Consider the following 14,372-nt stretch of genomic DNA (forward strand, 5'->3'; position numbering starts at 1 on the left):
CATTCTTGAGCGGGGGGCAGGGGGGTTCGGAGGACTAGCAACTGCTTATGAAAGAAGTAGGAATGAGAATAAACATTCTCCAGGCACCTACTCTGTGCCAGGCACTCACTCCTCTTGCATTTCATTTAGCTTACATCACCTCACTGCAAGGCAAGTCTGCTATATCCATGTCACCAAAGAGAAAATGCAATCTCAGTTTTAGAACTTGACCAAGACCATACCACTAGTGAGTAGGAATCATATAATTTAAATCCACTATGATCTTTGCTGTGTGATGACCAAAAAATATTTCTTTGTGCCATTCTAAGTGTTATATTATCTGACACTGGAAGATTTCCCAGAATTGCACAGGTGACTGAACAAACACACTAATGTTTAGCTTATTCTTTCTAAACAATCAAGTGCCTGACAAAAGTTAGCCGTTATGATTCTTCTTTAAAATTAACAATATGCGGTCGGGCGGTTTGAACGAGACGAAGACGGAATCGAAGCCGGGCACAGGCAGTGGACGCGCGGTCCCGCCGAGAGCCGAAGATGGCAGTGAACATATACTCAACGTCCGTCACCAGTGATAACCTAAGTCGACATGATATGCTGGCCTGGATCAATGAGTCTCTGCAGCTGAATCTCACAAAGATTGAACAGTTGTGCTCAAGGGCTGCCTATTGTCAGTTTATGGACATGCTATTCCCTGGCTCCATTGCCTTGAAGAAAGTGAAATTCCAGGCTAAACTAGAGCATGAATACATCCAGAACTTCAAAATACTACAAGCAGGTTTTAAGAGAATGGGTGTTGACAAAATAATCCTGTGGACAAATTAATAAAAGGAAAGTTTCAGGACAATTTTGAATTTGTTCAGTGGTTCAAGAAGTTTTTTGATGCAAACTATGATGGAAAAGACTATGACCCTGTAGCTGCCAGACAAGGTCAAGAAACTGCAGTGGCTCCCTCCCTTGTTGCTCCAGCTCTGAACAAACCGAAGAAACCTCCCAGCTCTAGCAGTGCAGCTCCACAGAGGCCCATTGCAACACACAGAACTACTGCAACCCCTAAGGCTGGCCCGGGTGTGGTGCGAAAGAATCCTGGTGTGGGCAACGGGGATGATGAAGCAGCTGAATTGGTGCAGCAGGTCAATGTATTGAAACTTACCGTCGAAGACTTGGAGAAAGAGAGAGATTTCTACTTTGGAAAGCTAAGAAACATTGAATTGATTTGCCAGGAGAGCGAAGGGGAAAACAACCCTGTATTGCAGAGGATCGTGGACATTCTCTATGCACAGATGAAGGCTTTGTGATACCTGATGAAGGGGACCCACAGGAGGAACAAGAAGAGTATTAACAGCCTGGACCAGCAAAGCAACATCCGAATTCTTCACTCCAAATCATGTGCTTAACTGTAAAAGATCCCCTTTTATTATTCTTAGAGGACTCACTGGTTTCTTTTCATGAGCAAAGAGTACCTCTTCTTAAAGCGCACTTTGCAGAAGTTTCACCCCTTTTCCAATGAGTTTGAGTTAGGAGCTTTTACCCTGTAGCAGAGCAGTATTAACATCTAGTTGGGTCACCTGGGGAACAGAGAGGCTGACCATGGGGCTCACTGTGTGGATGCTGGTAACACTCACTGCTGGAGAAGGTGCTTTTATGTCATACACTGAGGTGGAGTACTCAATAGAGAAATGTAAAGACTGATTTGAATTTTAAGCTAATGTGAAATTTTGGCAGAGAACGTTTTAAAAATAAATGCCTTAATAGTATTTAAAATATGCTTCCATATTTCAAAATATAAAATGTACCATGACAGGAGATTTTACATGTTTGACATGGTGTCTAGGAAGGAAGGGCCAGACCTCTGGACCTTTGGAATCTGCTGTTCACAGGCCTTACAGGGCTGCTTGAATCCTCAAAGACCTAGACCTTGGCTCAAAAGGGAAGTTTAAAAAGTTGCTCTGTAAAGCCATTTGGTGTCCTTGACCAATCCTATCCCTCCTCTAAGAAGCAAGAGGCATTGTTGCCTGGATGAATAGAGGGCACGTTTCAGCCCTGAGATGTTGAAGAGCTTGAATTCATTGAACATTTCTCTGACGATTTTTCCAGTTATCCCTGAAATTTCTATGTATTGTGTTTTTGGGAAATGAGGTGTGTCCAATTTCTAAATCTAACAACTACTTTTGGGGACTTGCCCACATCTCTGGGATTTAAATGGGGGTCATGTCCCATTTTACTGTCTTTTAAGTTTACATTGAACATGTTTCTCTTCTCTGCTCCCTGTGCCCACTGGGGACTCCTCTTTGGCTCCTTAAAGTTTGCTGCTTAGAGTGTAAGTTCAGCAGGCAGGTGGTCACGCTGCAAGTCTTTCTGGACCTCTGGCAAAGGGAATGACCAGTGAAGGCCATCGCTACCTTAGGGTCTGCAAGGCTGGGTGTTCTCGGTACCTGCTGTCCACCACCCTCCACTGTTATCGGAATACTTTGCCAGTGCACTAATCTCTTTGGAGATAAAATTTGTTAGCATGTTACTAAATGTTAATTTTCTTTTGCAGAAGATACAGTACCATGTCTGAATTAATTATTAATATTTAAAATATTTCATTCCTTAACTCTTCCTCATTGCTTTGCCCCTAGCCTATTCAGTTCCTTTGTTTGGCAGAATTCTGCAAAATGTGTGTCACCCACTACTGAGATTGTTCAGCCCCTGATGTATTTGTATTGATTTGTTCCTGGTGGTAGCTTGTCCTAAAATGTGTGTAGAAAGCAGATATTTTATGATAAAATTGTTGTATAGTGCATGCTCTGTGTGGAATTCAGAGGAAAACCCAGATTCAGTGATTAACAATGCCAAAAAATGCAAGTAACTAACCATTGTTCAAATAACAGTGGTGCTATTTCTCTTTTGTGGCCTTTTAGACTTTTGTTGCCCTAAAATACCATTTTATTGGGAACCCATTTTCCACCTGGTCTTTCTTGACAGGGTTTTTTTCTACTTTAAACAGTTTCTAAATAAAATTCTGTATTTCAAAAAAAAATAAAATTAAATTAAATTAACAATATGCAATTTCTATTTTGTCAAATCCCAAAAGATTATGTTTAATATAGGAAGAGATAGAAATTTGGTTTTAGAAATAGACCAACTATCTTGTATATAAAGAGGTGGGGCTTTTTTTGGGGGGGGAATAATATATGTTGCAAAGGGACTAGAATATTACCAGGGATAAAGAGTCCCATTGCATTATAGTAAAGGTATCAATTCACCAAGAAGACATTAAAAATGCCGAAATCTCTACCTCACAAAAAAGGTTCAGAGGACATGAACCAAAAACTGATAGAACTGAAAGAACAAATAGATAAACCCACACATGTAATTAAAAATTTTAACACTTCTCTCTGAGTAATTAATAGAATAGGAAGAAAACATATAATCTATACAGAAGACCTGAAAAATACTATGAACCAACTTCATTCATTGACATTTATAGAGTATGTCCTTCAACAATAGCAGAATGCACATTCTTTCCAAGTGCACATGGAATGTGTTCAAAAGTAGACCATGTTTTAAAGACTTTTTAAATCATTGAAATCATAACAGGCATGTCCTTCATATGTATAATTTTTTTGAAAATCTTTTTTTTAAAATAAATTTATTTTTTATTGGTGTTCAATTTGCCAACATACAAAATAACACCCAGTGCTTATCCCGTCAAGTGCCCACCTCAGTGCCCACCACCCAGTCACGCCCATCCCCCGCCCACCTCCCCTTCCACCACCCCTAGTTCGCTTCCCAGAGTTAGGAGTCTTTCATGTTCTATCTCCCTTTCTGATATTTCCCACTTATTTTTTCTCCTTTCCCCTTTATTCCCTTTCACTATTTTTTATATTCCCTAAATGAATGAGACCATATAATGTTTGTCCTTCTCTGATTGATGCCAGGACACCTGCACCCTGATGTTTATAGCAGCAATGTCCACAAGAGCCAAACTGTGGAAGGAGCCTCGGTGTCCATTGAAAGATGAATGGATAAAGAAGATGTGGTTTATGTATACAATGGAATATTACTCAGCCATTAGAAATGACAAATACTCAAATGTACTATATTAAGCTTTAAGAAACCCTGAAAAGGGGATCCCTGGGTGGCGCAGCGGTTTGGCGCCTGCCTTTGGCCCAGGGCGCGATCCTGGAGACCCGGGATCGAATCCCACGTCAGGCTCCTGGTGCATGGAGCCTGCTTCTCCCTCTGCCTGTGTCTCTGCCTCTCTCTCTCTCTGTATGACTATCGTAAATAAATAAAAAAAAAAAAATTAAAAAAAAAAAAAAGAAACCCTGAAAAGTATCTAGAAAAACCTTGCCAATTTTAGAAATTATACAACACATTTCCAAATAAACCATACTTCAAAGTCACAAGGAGAATTAGAAAGCATTTGAGTCGAATAAAAATGAAAGCGCGAGATATCAAAAGTGTTGGGATGCAGCCAAAGCAGTGATAAGTGGAAAATATATAGCATATAATGCTATTCCAAAAAATAATAATAATAATGGTCTCAAATCCATGATTTAAGTTTCCACCTGAAAAAGAAGAATAAATTAACTCCAAAGCAAACAGAATTAAGGAAATTATAAAAGATAAAAGCAGAAACCAATGAATTTGAGAGGAGAAAACCAATTAAGAAAATCAAAACGGATGAAAGATCTTAATGTGAGACAAGAATCCATCAAAATCCTAGAGGAGAACACAGGCAACACCCTTTTTGAACTTGGCCACAGTAACTTCTTGCAAGATAAGTCCATGCAAGTCCTTGAAGGCAAGAGAAACAGAAGCAAAAACGAACTATTGGGACTTCATCAAGATAAGAATCTTTTGCACAGCAAAAGAAACAGTCAACAAAACTAAAAGACAACCTACAGAATGGAAGAAGATATTTGCAAATGACCTATCAGATAAAGGGCTAGTATCCAAGATCTGTAAAGAACTTATTAAACTCAACAGCAAAGAAACAAACAATCCAATCATGAAATGGGCAAAAGACATTAACAGAGATCTCACAAGGGAAGACATAGACATGGCCAACAAGCACATGAGAAAATGCTCCGCATCGCTTGCCATCAGGGAAATACAAATGAAAACCACAATGAGATACCACTTCACACCAGTGAGAATGGGGAAAATTAACAAGGCAGGAAACCACAAATGTTGGTGAGGATGTGGAGAAATGGAAACCCTCTTGCACTGTTGGTGGGAATGTGAACTGCTGCAGCCACTCTGGAAAACTGTGTGGAGGTTCCTCAAAGAGTTAAATAGATCTGTCCTATGACCCAGCAATTGCACTGCTGGGGATTTACCCCAAAGATACAGATGCAGTGAAATGCCGGGACACCTGCACCCCGATGTTTATAGCAGCAATGTCCACAATACCTAAACTGTGGAAGGAGCCTCGGTGTCCATCAAAAGATGAATGGATAAAGAAGATGTGGTCTATATATACAATGGAATATTCCTCAGCCATTAGAAACGACAAATACCCACCATTTGCTTCGATGTGGATGGAACTGGAGGGTATTATGCTGAGTGAAATAAGTCAATCGGAGAAGGACAAACATTATATGGTCTCATTCATTTGGGGAATATAAAAAATAGTGAAAGGGAATAAAGGGGAAAGGAGAAAATGTGAGTGGGAAATATCAGAAAGGGAGACAGAACATGAGAGACTCCTAACTCTGGGAAACGAACAAGGGGTGGTAGAAAGGGAGGTGGGCGGGGGGTGGGGGTGACTGAGTGATGGGCACTGAGGGGGGCACTTGATGGGATGAACACTGGGTGTTATTCTATATATTGGCAAATTGAACACCAATAAAAAATAAATTAAAAAAATAAAAAAAAATAAAAGAAAATCAAATTTCTGGCTCATTGAAAAGATCAGTGTTATTGATAAACTTCTGAATCAGAAATTCAGAGAGAAGACACAAATCAAATCAGGAATGAAATAGGGGACATTAATACCAACCCCATAAACGTTATAGGGATAATAAGGACGTACCATTATCAACACTATGCCCATAGATTTTACAATTTATGTTCTGTGAAATGTACAGATTACCAGTGATCATTAAAGAAGAAAAATATAACCTAAATAAAAAATATATGTAACCTAAATCATACTGTATCTATTGCAGAAATTGAGTTCATAATTTAAAACTTTCCAACAAAAAAAAATACCATTTCTCAGAAGACTTTCATGGGAATTTCTACCACACATGTAAGGAAGAAATAGTATCAATTCTATGTAAACCTTTGCAGAATAGATCAGAGGAGGAAACACTTCCCAACTCATTTTATGAGTCCAGAATTACCCTGATATCAAAACCAGAGTGGATTTTATTTAAAAAAGAGAACTAGAGAACAATATCCCTCATGAATATAGATGCAAAAATCCTCAACAAAATACTATCAAGTCAAATCCATTAATATATCAAAAGAATAATATATTATAAACAAGGGGAATTTATCTTGAGAATGCAAGGCAGGCTCAACATTCAAAGATCAATCAGTGTATTTCATTGTATCAATAGATTAAAGAATGGGGAGCCCGGTGGCGCACCGGTTTAGCGCCGCCTGCAGCCCGGGGAGTGATCCTGGAGACTTGGGATAGAGTCCCATGTCAGGCTCTCTGCATGGAGCCTGCTTCTCCCTCCCTCTTTCTCTCTCTCGCTCTCTCTCTCTCTCTCTCTCTCTCTCTCTCTCTCTTTCTCTCTCTCAATGTATAAATAAATCTTTAAAAAATAGATTAAAGAAAAAAGTCAGATGATTTTCTCTTAAAAGATGCAGAAAAATTTGAACTGGAATTCTTTCATATGATGGATATTATGTAGTTATTAAAAATGCTTAAATAGATTTGTGTTTATTGACATGGAAATATGCCCAAAACATAGTGTGTATGTGTATGGGGGGTGTGTTAAACTAATATATGTTAGATAATTTCATTGCTTAAAATTGTATGTGTATTTGTCAATAAGTAAAATGGAAATATATAACACTAGGTTCTACAATGTGATAGTGGATGATTTTTAATTAATTTATTTATCTAGATATTTAACTGTATTCATATAATGTTCTTTTTTAAATTTTTTTTTAATTTTTATTTATTTATGATAGAGAGAGAGAGAGAGAGAGAGAGAGAGAGAGACATAGGCAGAGGGAGAGGCTCCATGCACCGGGAGCCCAATGTGGGATTCGATCCCGGGTCTCCAGGATCGTGCCCTGGGCCAAAGGCAGGCGCCAAACCGCTGTGCCACCCAGGGATCCCCATATAATGTTCTTGTGGTTTGACCCCCAAACCTATTTCTATTTGGAGTGATAAAATTAATCTGAAGGTGATTTGAACTAAATGCCCTATCAGTTATCACCTTGATTTCATAGAGATAATCCTTGTCCTGATCAAACAAGGCACTTTACCATCCTTTCTTAATAAGCTGACCCTCTGTCTTTCTCTGGATGTTACAGGTTTATGGGACCATCTTCCACATGAACCAGGGAAACCCATTCAAGCTAAAGGCCCTGGTAGACAAGTGGCCTGATTTTACAACAGTGGTTACCTGCCCTCAGGAAGAGGTAAGGTGCCAGATGTGGAGTGAGTATGCTTCTGTGTTCTTATTTGTTATAAGAACCTGGAAATGTGGTAGACCTAGGGGATTTTTAGGACATCACATGTCCAATAAGGGGTTAATATCCAAAATATATAAAGAACTTACACAACTCAACACCAAAAAACCAAATAACCCAAACAAAAAATAGGTAGAGGACTGAATAGACATTTATCCAAAGAAGACATTGAGATGGGCAACAGACTGATGAAAAGATACTCAATATCACTACTCATCAGGAAAACGCAAATTTATACCCCAATGAGATATCAGGTTCCTCAAAAAATTAAAAATTAAATTACCATATGATCCAATAATTCCACGATTGGGTATTTACCCAAAGAGAGTGAAAATACTAATTTGAAAAGATATGTGCCCCCCTGTGTTTATTGCGGGATTATTACAATGAGAAAGATATGGAAGCAATCCATGTATCCATCGATACATGAATGGATAAAGAACATGTTTTATATATCTATAAATATAGCTTTATATAGAAAAAATGTATTATACATATAATGGAATATTAGTCATAAAAAGAATGAAATCTTGTTATTTGCAACAACATGGACGGACTTAGAGGGTATAATGTTAAATGAAATAAATCAGTCAGAGAAAGACAAATACCATACAATTTCATTCATGTGGGATTTAAGAAACAAAACAAACAAAAAAGAGACAAAAAAACAGATTCTTAAATACAGAAAAAAGAAAATCCTGGTGGTTGCCAGACGGGAAGGGGATGGGAAGATGGGTGCAATAGGTGAAGAGGGTTAAGAGTACATTTAATGCGATGAGCACTGATTAATGTATACAATTGTTGAATCATTATATTGTACACCTGAAACTAATATAACACTGTATATTAATTATACTTAAATTAAAACTTTTTAAATTAAAAAAAGAAAAATAAAGACATTGTGTGTCTTTGTTTTGTGTAGCTATATCACATATAAGTAAAAATTGACACAAGGTTACCTGTGTCAATTTCAACATTGTTATGTTTATAATCCATTTGTCCTGAGACTCTTTTTTTGAGACTCTTTTAAATAGAGTAAGATTTACCCTTTCAGTGGAAGCTTGCCTTTGATAGTAATACATTCTTTCTCCTGAGAATTATAAAATTACAGAAGGATGCTTTCTAAACCAGTGCATATTTGGTTGATTTGAAATTGTAACACAACATAGTTAGTTCAGCAAATTTTCCTTAACCATAAATTGAGTAATCAACTAAATCCCTGACTTGCTCTCATGATGTAAGGATTCAGGAATAATGATAGTACATCAAGAAAAATAGCAGTGTTTACAAGTTTATAAGATAGCACAGTATAATGAAATACTAAAGCCAAGTATTCTAATCACTGGGTATGATCAATTTTATTTACTCCACATTACCTAACCAAATAGGAAATGGCAGATGATTTTGATCACTATACCAATACCTACCAAATCTATTCTAAGAATCCCCAAAACTGTCAAGAATTCCTTGGTGCATCAAGTGTCATCAACTGGAAACAACATTTGCAGATCCAAAGTAAGTAAGGGATGTGGGATGTGTGCTGGCTTCTGTGACTGTTCACAGCTACCCTGCAGGGTCACTTTTCATCCTGAGAACATTCCCCCACAGACTTTCCTTCCTCTACCAAACCCCACTTAGCTAGGTGTTCATTCTTTACACCAGCTGCTGCCACCTCTTCAGTGGACTAGAATTCAAACATTCCAAACTACGGGCTTGATACAAGGAACTGTGAGTAATGGAATTTCTTGTTAGCTGAGGATTCATGATAGACTCTACAGACATATACAGGGTCCCTGAGGGTGATCAGGTGTGAGAGCAGAGCTCCCCCGCTGGCCTTGAATTTCTGGAATAAGAATGACAGTTCCCTGTGCCAGAGAGCACCTCCAGGTCACAAGAACTACTACAGTGGTTGCGAGCATGCCCTCCACAGTCAGATTCTCTAGGGTGTCATCCTTGCTCTGCCTGTTACTTGCTTTGTGATTTGAGCAAGTGATGTAACTTATTATTTAGTTTCTTCGTATGTAAAAAAATGAGGGTAGTAGAAGTACCTAGAACATAGAGTCAGTGGAAGAATTAAATGTGGTATTAGACCAATACCTGGGCATGAAGTATGTGAACACTCAAGGTTAACTTCTATTTTGAAAATAACATGTCTCCATTGATCTCATAGTGATATAGTCAGGATTTTTAGTATTATCTGCTTGCATAAGGGAGTGACTTGGGCATGGTCACATGGTTAATGGCAACACCAGAAGCAACACTGCCTGACTTTAAATTCTGCATACTTCGACCAAGAAGCTTCTGTAGCATCTACATGGGCAATTGCTTCTCACCTTACCTTACTCTGCTCTAGGTACCCAGTCCAGCCTGAACGAAGTGATACAGAACCTTGCAGCTGCTAACCTGGTCAAGGTCAACCAACAACAAGGCATTGTGTATACAATGCCCGAGAGAGCAAGTAAACTGCTCCCTTCTTTGCTGGAGGCAAAGAACTTACCTCTTGAATCTGGCAGAGCCAAGACCATGTGAGTTTAAAAAAAGATGTTCTGCATTACTCTCACCTTTCTGTATGGAAGTGGCCTCCCAACTTCTCTCCCTGTGTTCACTTATGCCCTCCAACAATCCAATTCCAGAGTGATCCTTTTGGTCTGTCACATGGATTATGTCAATTCATCCACCTAAAAGCCATCAGTGTTTCTCAGCTAACATGACCATTACAGACATTCAGGGCCCCCTAGGATCCACAATCCACCATGTCTTGGACTCCATCTTGTCCCTCTTGCTTACTCCCACCACCCACTCTGTCCTTTTTTCTGTGCCTTTCTCTCATACACTCACTCACACATGCCTTTGGACCACTGCATTTGTTTTTTGTTTTTTTTTTCCCTAAAATGTCCTTTCCCCTGATCTTTACATATCTGCTTCTTTTTTTTTTGCCATTCATTCTCTCAAATGTCATTTCCTTAGAGAGTTCTCCTCAGAGAGCCTAAAACATCCCTTCCCATAATTCTTCATTGCAAAACCAAATTTTTATTTTCCTCAGTGAACTTATCACCATCTAAAATTATCTGTGTATTTATAGGCCCGTTTGTTGTTGGATCCTCCCCTGTGACATTTAAAACTCCACAAGAGCAGGGGACACTATGTTGTTCATCAATAAGTCTTCAGTAGCCAGAACAGAACACAAAGTAGATGCTTCAAAAATACGCGACGAGTTTACGTCTCAGAGCAAAAGTTCTCCAATAAAGAGAACTTCAACATGTTATATATGTCCCTCCACCAATGCCTGAATAGAATTAAAACTGATACGGGGATTTGATCTGGAGATGTCTGATCCTATGGCTCTCTCTGTGTTAATATGCCTGGACAGGCTTTATTCACACTGTATTGCACCTTGTGCCTGATGGACCCTCCAAATCTATGATCTCATTTGATTCTCTTGTTCATCCCATGAGATAGACAAGGGACTCTCACTTTCCTGACAGAAAATAGGTTCAGTGGATGAAACAGCTCGTTCGGGTCACATGGATGGCTAAGGGCGTCACCGGGGCTCACTGCTCCACCTCCTGCTTCCACATTGTGGGCTCTTTCCAGGACACCTCCTTGTACACCACCTCAGTGGCCTTCAGACTTCAGCGTTCTGTAACCCAGGGCCTGCCTACACTTCACATCACTACCTCTCCCTGGATTTTGGCTTTCCCACAATGGTCAAGGACCCTCTGACACCAATATACAAAGATTCCAGGATTCCAAGCTCTGGCGTGACACCTTGCTAGCATATACTTTGAGGCACTTGTTTTTCTGCTTTCCTATTCTTATGTGTAAAACACGGATGTTATCAATTCTCCCATCTAAAGTGGATAGTCACAGCGATGTTGAGAAGAATAATGCTTAATTTTTGTGTAGTTCTTATTTTTTAAATATTTTATTTCTTTATTCATGAGAGACACAGAGAGAACAGCAGAGACATAGGCAGAGGGAGAAGCAGGCTCCCTTCGGAGAGCCGGATGTGGGACTGGATCCCAGGCCCCCAGGATCACGACCTGAGCCAAAGGCAGATGCTTAACCATTGAGCTACCCAGGTGCCTCTGTAATTCTTATTTTTTTGTGTGGCACAAATCATAGATATTTATCATGTGATAGCTCATATTATTTAATAGAGGTGCTACTAATATCACCACTGTGGTAATGTCTGTCTCCATTTTATAAAAAGATTATGAATTCAGGCAGTCTGGCTACAGAATCTATGCCTTTACATGTGCTCCAATTTGCATTGTCTGAAGACAATCTGGGGAAAAACAAATATAATACTCCACAGTATGGATGATATAATGGGGTGTTCTTTTCCCTTGTTCTCCACAGCAACCAAGAGATGTTTAAACTCTCCTCCCTGGATGTTACCCACGCTGCCTTGGTGAATAAATTCTGGTATTTCGGGGGCAATGAGAGGAGCCAGAGATTCATCGAACGCTGCATCCAAACCTTCCCCACCTTCTGCCTGCTGGGGCCCGAGGGGACCCTTGTGTCCTGGAGCCTGATGGACCAGACAGGCGAGATACGGATGGGGGGTACTGTGCCTGAGCACCGGGCCAGGGGTCTCGTCTCCTATCTCATGGATATTCACATCCGTGCTCTGGACAAACTTGACTATCCTACCTATTACCATACATTTACAAGCAACAAACACATACAGAAAATGAGTCACAGCCTGGGTCATATCCGCGTGCCCTGTGACTGGAACCAGTGGCACTGCGTGCCTCTGTGAGGCAGCCCTGAACACAAGACAGTGTTGGGTGGCCTGATGTGGAAGACTGGACAGGTGGGCAGAGAGGAAGAATAAATTGTAAACAGCAGTCAAGCCGTGTGTGCTGTCTGGACTCCAGGAGGAAGTGAGAATGGTCCACAGAACCACCACAGTCCCAACTCTCAAACCACTCAGGGACTCCCCTTCAGGTCCAGCAGACCTGGCATGGCCAGCCCTTCCTGCAATGGACCCTGGTCTTGTTCAGTTTCCTACACTGCTGGATCTCAGTGACATGCTTTATTCAGCTGCATGCTGCCCCAGTGCTTCTCCTGGACTCCCATCCTGCAAGTGGAGTATTGCTAATGAGCATACTTGGCCACTTTGCCAAGACATGGCATTATCTTCAGGGTAGTATAATTTTCCTCTCTCTTTCCTTTACCTTCCCTCTTCCCTGCCCCCACCCCCAACCAGCTTCACTGAGGTATAATTGACAAATAAGATTGTAATATATCTAAAGTATAGAACGTAGTTATATATATATATCATATACACACACACTTATGTACTGTGAGGGCCTCCCACAACCAAGGTGATTAATACTTTCATTAATTATTTCATATACTTACTTTTGTGTGTATGTGTGGGAGGGGGGGATGAGAACACTTAAGATCTAATCTCTCAGCAAATATCAGCGACGCATTACAGAATTTACAGAATTACCAGTGACAATCACCATGCTATACATGAGGTCCTTAGGACTTAACTCATCTTAAGACTGAAAGTTTGGGGATCCCTGGGTGGCTGAGCAGTTTAGCGCCTGCCTTCAGCCCAGAGCGTGATCCTGGAGTTCCAGGATCGAGTCCCACGTCAGGCTCCCGGCATGGAGCCTGCTTCTCCCTCTGCCTGTGTCTCTGCCTCTCTCTCTCCCTCTCTCTGTGTCTCTCATGAATAAATAAGATCTTTAAATAAAATAAGAGTTGCTTTTTTAAAAAAAAAAAAAGACTGAAAGTTTGAACCCTTGAACCCTTTTACCAGCCTTTCCCTATGCCCTCTACGTCCCAGCCCCTGGCAACTACCATTTGACTGTTTCTATGAGTTAGCCTTTTTTTTTTTTTTTTTTACGATTCCACATATAGGTGATACCATGTAGTATGTGTCTTTGTCTGGCTCATTTCACTAGCATAACACCCTCCAGATTCATTTACACTATCACAAATGACAAGATTTCCTTGTTATTTTGTGGTTGAATAATATTCCATTGTGTGTGTATGTCTGTGTGTGTGTGTGTGTGTGTGTGTGTATCACATCATCTTGATCCATTCATCTATCAATAGACACTTACCTTGTTTCCATGACTTGGCTGTTGTGAAAAATGCAGTGAACATAGGAATGCAGAAATCTCTCCTAGATAGTGATTTCATTTCCTTTGAATATACATACCCAGAAGTCGGACTCCTGAATAATACAGAAGTCCATTTTAATTTCTCAAAGAACTTCACACTGTTTTCCATAGTGGCTGTAATGATTAACATTCCCACCAACAGTGCACAGGGGTTCCCTTTTCTCCACATCTTTGCTAACCTGGTTAGCTCTTGTCGTTTTGGTAACACAGATGCTGACAGATGTAAGGTAATACTGTTTTTTTTTTTTTTATTTATGATAGTCACAGAGAGAGAGAGAGAGAGAGAGAGAGGCAGAGACACAGGCAGAGGAAGAAGCAGGCTCCATGCACCGGGAGCCCGACGTGGGATTCAATCCCGGATCTCCAAGATCGCGCCCTGGGCCAAAGGCAGGCGCCAAACCGCTGCGCCACCCAGGGATCCCAATACTGGGGTTTTGATGTGCCTATCCTGATGATTAGTGATGAGCATCTTTTCACATGCCTGTTGGCCATTTGTGTGTTTTCTTCAGAAAAATGTCTTTTCAGGTCCTCTGCTCATGTTTTGGTTGGATTACATGGGGTTTTATTTTGTTTTGCTCT

The 14,372-nt window shown here is 40.2% G+C and overlaps 1 protein-coding gene and 1 pseudogene across 3 annotated transcripts in view; both read left to right on the forward strand.

Annotated features, from left to right (window-relative positions):
- LOC129494136 (glycine N-phenylacetyltransferase-like) overlaps window positions 1–14,037 on the forward strand; it is a 75,158-nt gene extending 61,121 nt beyond the window's left edge. For 2 of the 3 annotated variants that reach the window (XM_055300875.1, XM_055300874.1), the window contains exons 3-6: window positions 7,489–7,596; window positions 9,036–9,162; window positions 10,001–10,172; window positions 12,010–14,037. In XM_055300875.1, coding sequence (XP_055156850.1) covers window positions 7,489–7,596; window positions 9,036–9,162; window positions 10,001–10,172; window positions 12,010–12,412 — 810 coding nt within the window. In that variant the 3' untranslated portion in view covers window positions 12,413–14,037. The remainder of the gene's footprint in view (window positions 1–7,488; window positions 7,597–9,035; window positions 9,163–10,000; window positions 10,173–12,009) is intronic. The other variant, XM_055300876.1, reaches the window with a different exon arrangement.
- On the forward strand, window positions 41–3,016 carry LOC129494137 (microtubule-associated protein RP/EB family member 1-like; annotated as a pseudogene).
- Window positions 14,038–14,372: the final 335 nt, after the last annotated feature.

The sequence above is a fragment of the Nyctereutes procyonoides genome, unplaced genomic scaffold (genome assembly GCF_905146905.1).
Source record: "Nyctereutes procyonoides isolate TBG_1078 unplaced genomic scaffold, NYPRO_anot_genome, whole genome shotgun sequence".
NCBI lineage: Eukaryota > Metazoa > Chordata > Mammalia > Carnivora > Canidae > Nyctereutes > Nyctereutes procyonoides.